Raw genomic sequence first — 14,353 nt, 5'->3', positions numbered from 1 at the left:
ATGTAGGAAGTCGTGTTAAAGATTAAGTATCACTTGGCGGTTTTCGCCCTATATACTTCTGATAAGAGTTTTTAGCATGTCAGCGCTTTACGATGTTGAAGATCTTCAATCTCTATCATATGATGTCACAACTGTAAGTGTCGTGAAAAGTTAAATGGTTTGTGATAATGTTTGTCTGTTAAAATTGGTACTATATTTTAACTACATGAATTTGTAATAATGATTTTCAGGTTTAAACGAACTGGCTCATTTAAGTAAGATTTGTTGAGAATAATTTCATGTTTTTACAAAGGTTAAAAATGTTAATTCTCTGTTTGCAGTTGTGAAATTTATTAGAAACCGTAACAATTGTATGTTAATTTTATTCAACATTGTCCATTTACCTTAAATTGTCAGATTCTTCCCAAGCAAATTGTATCAGCACAGTCATTGAAGTCGAATGTAGCTCTTATCATCAACAACTCTTTATTTTTATTGTCTGATAATGGTTCAACATGCAAAGAAACTGCACAACTTGGTGGGTTCTAATTATTTGTTTTATGTTGGTTAATGTTACAACTATTAAAAATGGTACTTTTTAGTATAGTTTTTGGGCAAAAAAGTTAATGGGATGTTTGCCTAAGTACGGCATTTAAGATACTATAGTCTATTCTATATAAACCCTATTTAAATCAATTTGTGCTTGTTATTTATATACTAAAATTTTGTATTGAAGACTGCATGGTAGATTGTATTGCATGGAGTGATGACGGAAACTACCTTGTCCTTGGCGACTCAGTTGGTTTCATTCACATAGTTGCCAGTGCTTCTGCCAAATTGATTTTCTCTAAAGAGGTTGTCAACATTAAACCAGTAACTTCAATGAGTGAATGTTTTTCATGTTTGAATATTTTTGCGATAGGCAATGGTAAGTTTTTTTCAAATTATACAACAAAGTAATCCTCCTAAATTTGCAAGTTATTTGAATTTAACTTTGAGGCCTTAATAAAATGTGGGTAATAAATGTATCATAAAATATATTGTGGATCCTGGCATAAAATCTTTTGTATTGATTAAGAATATTAAATTTATGAATTCGATTTCTAAGGTTTTGTCACTGCAAGTTTTAAGTGCAGATGTCTGCAGTAGTACAGACACTTTACCTTATAAAACGATAAACAACTCGAAATATCAAAAAGTTAGGAATGTGTTTATATAACATATTTCTTCATTGTTTGTAGAACAATTATGACAAATAAATATGTACATATTTTACCAGTAAACTTATTGTATGGTGGTGTCATTCTCCTGGATATTTTATGAAATACTTATCATAATAGAGCATACTTGTTTGATGTTAATATTACTTTGCTTAAACTGTCCAAATTATGTTTCACTTGAAACAATTTTTTTAGGTTGTTATTGTATTGCTGCTGGTCTGCATTGCGGAAATGCACATGTCTTTAGCAACATTAACCTTGATGTACTTACACATGGTGAGATAAAATTTATATTTTGACAGTAAGATATCTGTTTTTTACATAAAGTAAATTTAATTAGTGTTTTAAACTGCATTAATAGACTCGTTTTTACAGAAGGACTTGAGGTGAAAAGTGCAACCAAAAGTAAAATCAGCCACAGTGTGTTTGATTTCCATTCACATCATGACCAACTTTCATCACTAGTTGCTTATCATCTTGCATTTGGACAAGGCTTTTTCACATCTGTAAGTATTGCCTTTTTTTATAGTGCATGTTTTTAATTATAGTTACCTAAAAAACAACAGATGCCTTTTTTAGTTTGCTTATAAAACGTTATTGTATATTTTTTTAAATTCCGGAATATCTTGCCATGTAAACCATCATCATCATGTTATGCAATTTAAATGGTAGTTTAGTGTGTTTCAAACGTCCATTCGAAATTGAAAAGTACCCTAGAGTTAGTTCTCATCAGTGTTCCCTCACAATTTTACCACATACGCAGTAAAAATTTGCGCAAAGTGAAAATTTAGGGGGCAAAGTGATCAAATTACCAAATGTAAAAAGTGCCCAAATCGACTGCGGGCTTTTTATTTTGGTCTTTATGTTTCTTACATTGATCAAGGCTTGCGCCAGATCTATCGGAACCACCGCTTTCTAACCCTTATAATAACTGTTTAGATTTAGGCATTCCTTTGGCGACATGAAAATTATGGGTTTTTACCTGTCTGGCAAATTCTATAAACGTTGCAAGGAATAAAAAATATATATATATATTTTTGAAAGGTTCTTTCCAACACCCAAAAATATTTTATAAATATATTTGGCTTGGTTTGTTCGCCGGACGGCGGAGGTTTGCATAGCAATAGCAAGAGACGGAGAAATGTGCACTAGAGACTAAGAGAGCGTGAAAGTATCATCGCGCCTCAAGCAAGAGGCCTTGCAATACTCTTAAATTGAGTCATTTTATCATTTTATTCCAGACTGAAAAAATTACTCTCTTTCTATTTGGACTATTGCCAAAGTAGCTCGGTTGAGATGCCATTTTCCTTGTTTGTTTGAGTTGGGTGACGGACTTTCCAAAAGTAGTGCGCTAAAGCCACCCAATAGTCAAAGCAGTTTTCACTTTTAAATGGTCACGGGTTCTATTGCGTTTGCGGCCGTTATAAAACGCGGCTTACCGGTAAGCAAACAAGACTCAATAAAACTTACTCTAAGATAGTATAACATAATGGAAAATAGTGATTTAATTATAAGCGTAATGGCTTCGTACAGTGTGTTTAACCAGGTTCGCACATTACGCAAGTCGAACACCACACTGGGGCGTATCTTTAAGATTTTACGTTATGCATTGCTGATATATGTCAATTGTTTTCATTTCGTTAAAGATGCATGACGTGATTAGTCAAGTTTCGCGTGCTAGAGCCTTCAAAAAAACTTCAAAAAAACATTGCAATTTAGTTACTTACATGTTAAATTGCAATAATCATTTTTTTGAACCTATAAGTAATAACACGTGACTTTGAAAAACTTAAACAGGGATGGCACAACACGAGTAGTGATTAAAAGGCCACATATTTATTGCTTATGTCTTCTGTGTTCACAGATACATTCAGGGTGCTCATTTAGTCTATTCCTTTCAGACATAACACACAACATTGCTTTTTTGTATATATACATGTATTTCGTTTTTGGGTCGTACGTTACTGGAACAAAACTAAGATGGGCATTTTTGGTCGTACGTAAACAAAAAAAATAAATAAAAGTAATTTGGTTACTTTTTTAAAATTTAATAAAGTCAAAATGGGGCACTGAAGGTATTACAGTTATTTATCCTTATAAAATAGTGGTCGTGGGGGTTCCAGGAGATAACTGGAGATAATTGGTGAAAAACGGAATTGGTGAAAAACATACTTTTTTTTTTGCTTGCGCACTTTAGTTGAAAAAGTGCGTTTCCCGAATTTTGCGCTAATACTAAAATTTATTTTGTGCACTCGGTTTAAACTTTTTTTCTGACTTCAACAACAGAATAAGCAAATCAACATCTTCTATGTTTTAAGGGTTTTGGCAACGACGTGCTTGTTAGTTGGACATCAGGCAAGTCTCTCTTTGCATTCGAGAAAGCACCCAAAGAATATTCTCCCGCAATAACTGTAACAAGGAGCTTCATGTCGAGGCTTCCTGGAGCACAAAATTCGTCTTTTCTCGGCTTCAGCAAAATTTGTGTCGCATTCAATGCAGTTTACTGTATGAGTAATGAGGTATAAACATTTGTTCTATAAAATAATCCATATTCCTTGGAAAGAGTTATTAAGCCAATATTTTGCTGGTTTGTCGTTTCTAACAAGTTAAAAAGGCTAATAGATACAACTATACATAAAAAGGGCTAAAAACATGAAGCAAATGCTTGCGCTAGTTCACAGTATTCGCGTCAATTCCTTGGCTCAGTTACATAAAAGTATATTATTTTTCTGATTACCAAAAATCCTGGATTTTGGTCCATTCAAAGACTATATAATAGTTAATTAGCTGCAACGTTTTATCACGTGCATATGTATATCTAAAATAATAGCTCCTGGCAAAACTGAAGTCTCACTAATTGTCATTCCACCACCTTAAAAGTAATACAACTTTTCAAATACGTAAGATAGCTATATTTTAGGGCCACCTGTATCAATTCGAGGCAAACAATTTACTACTTCTAAAATGGTGTCACAGCCATCAACTCCACGATATTACAGTAAGGATGCCTTGCTCGCCCTTCAACCAAGCCAGGTTTGTTATAATGGCATTTCTATGAAAATTGTGTACATTTTCTTTGTCTTTTTGGCTATAACTTATAAGTACTTAGAAATATAAACATTTTGCTCCGACTTGTATTGGATGTAGACCTAATTTAATATATTGTCTAAGACTATAACCGAATCTAACGTTTTTTTTTAATGTGTGTTTTTGCGGACGGTTTTAAGGAAATAAATGGTGTCGTACCATAGCATGATACAGCATGTAAAACCAATTTTTCGCGTTTCGCGCGATTAGAACTTCGCTTTCCCGGGGTTAATTCTTGCGTATTTGCGGTTCTATCTGGAAGAGCGGGTGTTTATAATTAAAGTTGTTTTATAACGCAACTTATGACGTCACCCCTTTAATTTAACGGGATTTATCGAAATTTTTAAAGTGGCAATGCGGCCCATTCTGCTAGAAGGCTGGACATCCCTGATTTAGAGGTTTTAATTTAACTGTGAAACAAATTTTAGTCCAAGTCTTGCAAGAGTTTACGCTATGGTAAAAGAACCAAATTCGCCGGTGCAGAGTGTTGTGGTTTTCAAGATACCCGAAATGGAAAAGGTCAGTGCTATTTATTTCGCTCTCGCATAATAGTTTGTTAACGAGTGTTACAAATATTTTTTATTTATTTGTAAGGTGTTCAGTGAAACGGTTGATGAAACTGCTACATTCTGCGCAGCACCTTGCGCTGTGAACGACGTTGTATGGACTGAAGGGCCACTGCGAAGGTAAATGAAATGCAAGTCACACATTTTTTGCACTCAACCCAAACATTTCGCCGTTGTCTATTGTTTAAAACGTCCAGCCTTTTTGGTTTTGTAACGGCCTTGCTGTACGATAGTAATTCTTTCTCTGGGCCGTATCTAAACATATAGTTTATTTAAAGTACCTTTATAAAACCGTTTTGAGAGATAATTTAAACAAGGCCATTTTAGCGGTTTGTGAATCTGTTGATAATAAACAATACGCCATGGAACGTACGTAGTAGGACCTTTTTTCAGAAAAACAAATCTTTTTGCGAAAAAACATTAAATCATCATAAAGTAAACTTATTTTCTCAGTGCACTTTTATTGTGTTTATTTGTTTTTGACGCAATACCCCAATGCACCTTTTCTTGCTTTAGCGAGGAAGAAATGGACATGAGAGTAAATGTAAAGTGCATCAGCCAAGCGTCGCCCGACAGCAGGCTGTTGATACTCTTGCAGCAGCACAAGTTCGCCGAAGCGTTGCAGTTCGCCAAAAAGTACAGCCTGGACCCTCAGCCAATTTACAAACAACAGGCGGGTGTTTTTTCAAAGTGCTCTAAATTAGCATAACTTCTTCTTACTTGTTGTTAATAATATCTTTTCTCACCGTAAAAGCGGAAAGATGTTTTTCGAATCACAAATTTCGGTGCAGGCCGTAAAGCTACCAGCGACAAAAATATAATACTTATGTTATAGAAAACGATGTAAAAACACTGCAATTGATCAATGTAAATTTATGTGGACCGCGTTTTTAAAAACATGGTTTCACATTTTTTCTATTCATTACCTGTTATTTCTGTAGTTGTGAAACGTGGAAAACGATATTCTGTTTGATACTTTTCTTCTACAGGCTTCCTTCTTGCTTCACTCGATGGAGAACTTGACCGACCAAGCGAAACTGAACAGCATTTTTGAGGCGTTTTGCGATTGCGCAAACAAGTAAGAGACCAATAGCGTTTGCAAATTGCCGATAGAAGGCAATGCTGTCAATTCAACTTGCTCTCAGTCGTTTGCTCCTAGTATGAACCAATATATCTGTCGCTCCTTGTTTGAAGTAATCATACAGTTATATCAAAAACATTTTAGTTACATCGTGAATATTTTGTCTGTAACTTTAAAAATAGTCTAAATATTACAAACTAGAACTAATGGCTTGTTTTTGTATTACACATTACAGCGAAATTTACGAAATATTTTAACAGAGGAATTCTCTAAAAAATTAAAACTTTGCTGCAAAACTTTAAAGCTTGTTGAGCAATACGAAATAAATAGTAAATTTTCCATTAATGTTTTTAAGGTCGAAACCACGAAAAACAGTTTGATAGGCGAAAACCAATTTTCCTAAATATCTTAAGAAACTCAATCGCTATGTACAACAAAAATTTCGCCTTGTACTTTTCGGTTTAATGTCGGACAAACTGTCTCCAGACAAGACTTGGACAACTAAAATTAGATTAGAATTGAAATTAGACCATTTCAGTTTTTCAAATTAAATTGGAACTATGATTACCGAATTATTAAAAAAAACGAATTTGAACTAGAATTATATTTGATTATTCACAATCAATTTCGTTTAAATCGATATGTATTCTAGTAAGAATGTGAATGGTAAATATATGTGGGCTAATTTTGATGCCTTTTAGCATAGCATAAGCTTATCAGACCGTGAAAATTACGTTCCAACCACAGCGTTTGAATTTAAATTCTTTGTTTTGACTAAGAGACTAAAAATGCCGTTGGACAAAGTTGCATTTTTAGTAAAATCCGAATTAGATTAGAACTGGAATCAGAGCGCACAGGCAATTCACAAATTAGATTAAAAGTAGAATTGGCCGCTTTTTGCTCCAATTCAATGGATTAGAAAACTAGAATTATCTAGTTCAGGGGTTCCCAACTTTTTTACACCGTGGCCCCCTTTGAAAATTTTGAGAAATCAATTGCCCTCTTATGTTTTAAACCTTTTGAAAAAATAAGGAAACATCAGTTTACTTAAAAACCTGGTTTATACAGTGACCGGTAGTTAGAATGATAAAATGATATAAATACAAATACAATATCATTATTATTTATTATTTTTAATTGATTTCATGGCCCCCAGGTTGAGAACCCCTGATCTAGTTGTACAAGTCTGCCCCAGACGTTGGAAAAAGCATTGTTAACGTGTCATTCCCGCTCAGGGTGTCGGACGTGTTGAAAACCCAATGGCTACCTGCAAGAAACATTTCGCCTTGTGCGTTTCGTTTCAATGTCGGACACATTGTCTCCGGCAAGCATTAAAAAAACTTTGTTAACGTGTCGTTCTTGCTCAGGGTGTCGGACTCGGTGTTCGTGAGTGAGCTCTGCACCAGCGTCTCGCTTCCCGACATCACGCTCACCTTTCGTCTGCTCACCCTCGCCCGCGAGCACATCGATAGCGGCGGAAGGTCCTTTCGCGCTTCTCTGACGTCACATCCTGGCCACGAGCAAGATCTGCATCTCCGGCTCGAGGTGCGCCCAGTATAGTTTCTGTTTTTTTTTGTCTTGGAATTTTTGTGGACTTCAACCATATGACCGAGATAAGAACAACACCAACTTCGTAATAAAACACAGTTCGAAATAAGACCAAAATAGGGCTAATACCTATATTGTAATAACGTCTTAATCGGTATAAGTCCTAAACCCGTCGGAATAAGACCCAAATGGTCAAAATCGGGCCTAAATAACACTCCCTAACCCCGAACTCCACCCCTAAGTTCATCACTAACTCCCCTAATAATAAGTTCAATCCTGACCCATTTTCCAACCCCACCCATTACCAATTAATAGCCCCAAATTTTTGTGATTTAAATCCTTGGCCTTTTGGCAGCTGAACTTTATCGCGGCGTGGAACTGTTTGTCTTAGTTTGTATGACCAGATGCTCTTGTAAGTTGTTCTTTTTGCTAACAGAATCGTGACCGGAGCAAACAAGGCTTTGTGTAAGACCGCAGGGTTCTCTTTTTCTTTGTAATTTTTCGTGGCTATTTTAATGAAACGGTAACAGGGGTCACAATTTTTTAAGAGCGCATTGAAATTTAGGAACCCCTCGATTGAAGGTTTAGTTATCTGTCAGAGAGGGATTTCGGTTCCTATCTTTTTAGAAAAAAATATGCTCACTTTGATTCCATTGGGCTTTAGTCCAGTTTAAAAACCTCAATAACGCCCGCGTTAAGTAAATAATACTTTTCTAGTTTGTTAAAGTCCTCTATGCGTATAGAGATCCTGATGTTAGTGCACTTCATGATAATAAGGTAACCGTTTAAAACAAAGTTCTTTAAAAATATTTCGTTTTAGATCGACAAACTGCTCGACCTGGTGGTCACCTTCCAAATGGCCTTTTCGAGCAGCGACGCCACCACGTGGTTGACCTTCAGCAGTCGACCTCTGGCCGAGCAGGTGGCGGGTCTGTTGGCCACCGGACACTTGCAGTCGGCGTCGGTCATCTGTGTTCGACACGAGGTATGATCGCTGCCGATTCAACACTTTTTTTAATTTTTTTGGAGTGTTTAAAGTTATTCAGCTATGACCATACCCGTACCATGCTTCTTATCCGGCGAAGACTGTGTTTTATCGTCACTAAAACTGAGAACATTTAAGTTACCAACATACTTAATTATACATACCCACTAAAAATACGATGTCACCCAATTACAAAGTTCAGTTTTGTATTTTGCGCCTTCCTTGGTGGTTGTGGCACCACATGTCGCTTAACAGTAACAGCATGCAAATCAAACTTTTTTTTTCAGTTATTTGTTACGAAGCACAATTTGTTTGGTTTATCTGACATTTTGTTGCGGTGAATATTGCCAATGCATCGTAATGAAACACTAGATTTTCTTCTGATTTTTAACTTAGAAAAAGCACGTCTAACAACACTTGGAAAATCACATTGTTTGCAACAAAGCTGCTGTTTTCTTCATGTGATTCTACACGACATATTTTAAACAAGTTTGGTTTGAGAAGTAGTGTAATTAGAATCTGCCTTATATATTTACTGAGATATTCACACTTTTTTTTATCTATCTGACGACTTTATGATTGTACGTGACAAACATTTCGTTTAGTGCACCGAGCTATGTTTAGTGTTCACCAATGAAAATTTCATGAGGTCGTATTTTTGTTTGACGTTTTATCGCCAAATTTGTTTTAAAGTTTCGAGCATAATGGTTGGATGTTGTTGTAAGAATATCAAAGCCCATACAGAAGTGGGTATCATTTTGAATGTTTCGAATAACTCTTAATTCATTTTCAACATCGTGAGAAGACACTTTAAATAAATAAAGAGTTATTCGAAAAGTTCAAAATGATACCTACTTCTTTATTGGCTTTGATATTCTTACTACTTTTAACGTCATTGCTTATTCTCCAGGCCGACTTGTTCAGCTATCTGAAACAGGGAGGCGAGGAAAGTCTCCAGAAACTGCTCAAACTCATTCCGCAAGATGTCGCCACCGACTCGCTCGTTAGTTGGTTGGAGGACGTCATTCCTTCGATACTGTCTTCGTCGCTACCAAACTCTGTTGAAGTGAGTTTCGCGAAATTAACTGAAAAACTATCATACAATCGAACCGATTAAGTCAGGGGTGCCATTTCTAATGCTCAAGGTTGCCGAGAGATATTTAAGAATATTGAACAATCTGATTTTTGCTCAACTCCTTGTAAAATATTAGAGTTGAATAAATTCAATTATAACTTCCAACGTTGTGTAGAGTTGATGTGTGTTGTTCCAGTTCTGTTTATTATGACATTCTATTGATTTACTTACGAAAAATCGTGTAGGGGTGCCGCAATCCATTTGTTGTTTCTGAGGGGTGCCGCAAGCCATAAAAGGTTGAGAACCAGTGGATTAAGTGTTTCAAACAGGCTGTCTATTGGTTTCAATATAACATTTGTTGAACTCGGGTACAAATTTTCGAATTTTACCTATTTTTCTTAGCCCTTAATTATTTCAGGGTTCTGTTTCGTCCGAATTAGTAAAGTTATAAAGGTATCGCATATAAAGCAACTATAAGTAATCTAAATTTACGCTGGACAATCCTATGACCCAACTTTGTGTCTAGTTTCGTCACGTAATCTAGGGGTGCTATGAGACTCACTTTTAATATATAGTCATTGGCAATTTCTTTGGGTCTTTTTGTGCAAACTTATGTATTTCGTTAAACGCTATTTGTGAGTACTAATTCACTATTCGTATAGTCTTATCTCTAAATGCTTATACGTAAATCACATAAACGGCCTTCTCATACACTGCACTAGGAGACATGTTGGCACCAGTAGTAGATCTTTTCAGGTCTGTGGAGTCATTTAAAAATAACCCCGACTGTGGTTGCGGCTTTTCCGGCCCCCCTTTTCCGGCCCGGCATCGGCCCGTACCACTAACACGACGGATTTTTCCCCCGCAGACTCTGGCGTCGTGGCTTCATGAACGCAGTGAGACGCTGGAGGAGATCTTCCCCGACGAGTGGCCCGAGAACGGACTCAAACTCGCCAATGTGTTCTTTCAAGTTCAGAGGCAGCTTTCCTCGACTGGTTCCATACGGTTCGTTATAAAAAATATCGCCATTGACCTTTTTTGGTGATTACTGCCATTCAAGATGTTCGACTATACGCCCAAAAAAACGTTGTTATTTTAACATTGAGCTGTTTTGAACAATGTCCCTATAAACTAATGCCCGATCAAAGTTTGTTAAAATAATGCTACCTAATATTTCACCCCGTTGATTAGAATCACCCCCGTTGACTAGAATCACCCCCGTTGATTACAAATCTATCCAAATTATTGCACTTCTTTCCGGTTTTAAACTTGTCCAACTATCAGGGAAGAAATGTCGGCCACCTACCTCGTGCACAAGAACAAGAACGAGCAAGTGTCCAAGCTGCAGCTTCTTGTGTCGCGACTTCAGCTCTTGTGCAAGCTGCAGACCAGATACCAGTGTACCGTTTCGCTCAGCGAGTTCATAAAGGTAAAGAAACGTTGCAAGATTTTCCAGAATTTAGAGAAAGACGAGAAAGGGTCGTGCTACTTCTGTTGAACAACATTTTTCCTACTTTGCTGTTTCTATTAAGTTTTTATGTCTATATTCAATATAAATAATGAGTTTATGAGTGCTACTAAACAATCACAGCCGACATAATAGACGTCGGTCGCGATGTGCGCATTACACTTGATATACTGTACTCCACAATTTATGTGTATAAAAACTTTATTAATGTCCGTTTAAAGCTGCCCGTTTTAATAGTAAGCGCAACAAAAATACATCACAGTTATATTTCTATAACCCAAATACAGTGGCTTCTATGTAGGTGTGCCCTGGGGTGCCATTTCGAATGGTCCTCGGTGCCGAGAGATATTTAGAGATATTTTTAATGTTTGTGTGCGATTACCGTATACGAAATCTAATTGCTTTTTCCTATGTGAAGAAATGATGTAAGTTGTTCCAGATTTGATGACTGTAACTTTTCAGTTCAGCATTTAACGAAAATGCTAATAGGATGGTCGCAAACTATATTTGAATGTGCCGTAAGTCAAAAAACGTTGAGAGCCACTTCCCTAATATGCCAAGTACACCGCAGACGTACAATCGATTCAAACAATCTGTGTCGCGTGCGGAACTCCTATTCCAATATAGGAAAAAAGGTTATGTATCTATCTTAAACACTAAACTGTTACTTTCCTTCGTAGGAGACGACCACGTCCTTGGCCTTCCGTATGTTGGACAAGGTTCGCGTTCCGGAGCTGGTTCCCAAGTCGCTAGAGACCACGCTGCGTCCTTACATGAAAGAACATAAGCTCAACGAGGACCAGACTCTCTTGCAGTACATCGAGGTAGAATTTATGTTCAGAATTTTTTTAGGATTTTTAAACTCTGATTTTTAAATAGTCAACTCTGGCGGTGTTATTTTCAAAGGGTAATTTTTTTTCGTGTAATTTATTGTTATTGTTTTCGTGTATTTTGCAAAGGGTAACATACACGTTTACAGGGGAGGTATAGAATTATTTTCAACGGTGAATATAGCTTTGAATTACCAGGGTCGATTCATCACAGGGTTTATGAAACAACCACTACTGCCATATCGACCAGTATTTTGTTTTTTTTGTTGTGTTTGTAAACCTATCAAAACTGGTATTTCCTCTTGTACTTATTCGCGTCTTGTTTCCACAAGGATGCTCTGACTGGGTGTCACGAGAATTCCCGGGGAGCCTTCCAATCGATACGAGAACGAAAAGTGATCGCCGTCATCAGGTGCATGAGAAACGATAAGGTAAGTTCGAGACAAGCAGCAGTAAACGATTCGATGAAAAAATAACATATTGAATAAGTTAAGCGAATAAAAAAAATTGTGGAAATTTGTGACCGATTTGATTCCAGCTGCATTTTATTTTAGCCGCATTTATTTAATTCGTTTAATTTAAAGTTGATTTTCGCAGGTTGTTGCCGAAGCCACTGCCAAACTTGCCAAAAAAGCGTCGATACCCTGGTCCAATGACGTCACTGATCTGGTGAAAGCTGCGCTAGAGTCTACCAAATCGGAAAGCACGCGCACGGAACCAGCTGTGAGTGTTTAATCCACCCTTTAGTGTAAACTATATTACAATCCGAGTTTTCTGTTGATTATGTATTAACATTTTAAATTAACTACCTTCTTGTTCCAAAATACTTCTTGTTCTAGAAGTATCCTCCTATTTTTCGTATTAGTTTTAGTTTTAAGATGAGTGTCTTTGCAATAGCAAAATAATCAAAATTGATTTTTCAATTTTTATTATTGCTCTGCCGCAAGTGTTGCTCTGCCTATAGGACCTACTGAATAACTTGATCTTATGATCTTTTTTTGTTCCAGTGGCAAAGCGAGGTGTTCAGGGAGTTGCAGCATTACGTCCACCTTGAAAGGATCCCGTCCATCACCGCCAAGTACAACGTCAGCGAGTTCTTCAAGCGTGACGCAATTGGTAACGAGGTAAACAGGTCAAATTCCAACCCGTGACTATTGTTAAAAGAACAGTTTTACGTAGTTTCCTATACAGCCAAATAAAGCACAAGCTGCAGTCGCGTAATTAAGAACAAAAATACGCTTTGGTAGGGTTTAGACCAGGGGTGCCCAACCTTTTAGCTCTTTACGGCCGCATTGACAGTCTTTATTTATCTCACGGCCACCAGTACAAAATCATAACGTGACGTCATAGAAGATAGAACAATTATTCTTAAACATGCTTGTTGTTGTCTAACGATCTCTTTTGAAAACTGAAGTATAGTCTAATCGCGCGAGGCGCGAAAAAAAATCGTTTATTGGGTTTTTGAATGTGACACGTGACGTAGCTGGGCGGCTGACTGTCGAAATGGCGCGCATGCACTTCAAAATACCGTTTACCGTGCAGGTGGTCGTTAAAACACCGTATTCGTTATTCAACAGAAATTCGTCCGCTATCTAATCAACCAAGACAGCGAGGAAGCTTTATGCGACGCAATCGAAGTCGCTCACACCTTTTCCAGCCAACCTAAAGAAGCCGTCTACATCTACCAAGTGCACCACCTCATCAAGAAAAAGAAGGTATACCTTTAGAATTACGTCGGTTGCGATCCCAATTTTACGCAGCTCAGGTTAAACATGTCTGTCATTAGTAAGGTGATGTGTGTGTGACTGTGTGTCCTGAAGATATATCAAAGGTCAAAGCCAAAGGTTGCGAATACTGTTTGAAAGTTTCAATTAAACTGTTATATTTTTTGTTGGAGAAAATTATGTCCTTTATTGCTGAAACGTCTGTAAATTGCGAAATGTCGCTTTTATCAAATATTATGGCTTTTATATTTTTATTGAAATTATGTCCTGTTTTATAATTTCAACCTTTAAAATGCGCTCTGAAGTCTTTATGAAAATGTTGTTTTGGAGACTAGAATAAAGTTAGATTAAATTATTTAAATAAACTAAGGAATACACTTCTAGTAAGCGATGATTTGTTGTAAGCTGATTGAATGACAGCTTTCAAACCATTTCACTTCTTGATTTTTTAATTTCAAAACTTTAATTTGCAAAATTAATTTGCAAATTGTCTTCTTTTTGAGTAAAGGAATCTAATCGATTGCATGTGTATTCAGAACGCAGCGTTTTACAAGTACAGTAAGTAAATGTGCCGCATAGAACAGCTCAGAGAAGTTCTTGCTTCCATAGTCTGAAATTGCCAGTCTGGTAATGTCAGCATAAAAAGTAAAAACGTTCTCCGCCATAACTGATGGGTCAACGTTTAAATTACTCCGTAATAGGTAAATGAATCTAATCGATTACAAGCTTGTTCAGAAAGAAACGATTTACAAGTAAAGTACGTAAGTGTGCCTTACAAGCTCAGTGAAAT

General features: G+C 36.7%; 1 protein-coding gene across 1 annotated transcript in view; it reads left to right on the top strand.

Annotated features, from left to right (window-relative positions):
• The first annotated feature begins 22 nt into the window (after positions 1-22).
• LOC146163843 (kinetochore-associated protein 1-like) overlaps positions 23-14,353 on the top strand; it is a 39,766-nt gene continuing 25,435 nt past the window's right edge. The window contains exons 1-19 of the mRNA XM_083380606.1: positions 23-133; positions 397-517; positions 716-852; positions 3,518-3,718; positions 4,120-4,232; positions 4,715-4,805; positions 4,881-4,972; positions 5,369-5,525; positions 5,842-5,930; positions 7,301-7,478; positions 8,302-8,466; positions 9,377-9,532; positions 10,410-10,546; positions 10,826-10,970; positions 11,690-11,833; positions 12,172-12,270; positions 12,437-12,562; positions 12,847-12,963; positions 13,417-13,554. Coding sequence (XP_083236732.1) covers positions 77-133; positions 397-517; positions 716-852; positions 3,518-3,718; positions 4,120-4,232; positions 4,715-4,805; positions 4,881-4,972; positions 5,369-5,525; positions 5,842-5,930; positions 7,301-7,478; positions 8,302-8,466; positions 9,377-9,532; positions 10,410-10,546; positions 10,826-10,970; positions 11,690-11,833; positions 12,172-12,270; positions 12,437-12,562; positions 12,847-12,963; positions 13,417-13,554 — 2,463 coding nt within the window. The 5' untranslated portion in view covers positions 23-76. The remainder of the gene's footprint in view (positions 134-396; positions 518-715; positions 853-3,517; positions 3,719-4,119; positions 4,233-4,714; positions 4,806-4,880; positions 4,973-5,368; positions 5,526-5,841; positions 5,931-7,300; positions 7,479-8,301; positions 8,467-9,376; positions 9,533-10,409; positions 10,547-10,825; positions 10,971-11,689; positions 11,834-12,171; positions 12,271-12,436; positions 12,563-12,846; positions 12,964-13,416; positions 13,555-14,353) is intronic.

Source organism: Ascidiella aspersa, chromosome 2 (genome assembly GCF_963924565.1).
Source record: "Ascidiella aspersa chromosome 2, kaAscAspe10.2, whole genome shotgun sequence".
Lineage (NCBI taxonomy): Eukaryota > Metazoa > Chordata > Ascidiacea > Phlebobranchia > Ascidiidae > Ascidiella > Ascidiella aspersa.
Note: the sequence above shows the minus strand (reverse complement) of the source record. Positions and strands in the feature narration are given on the sequence as shown.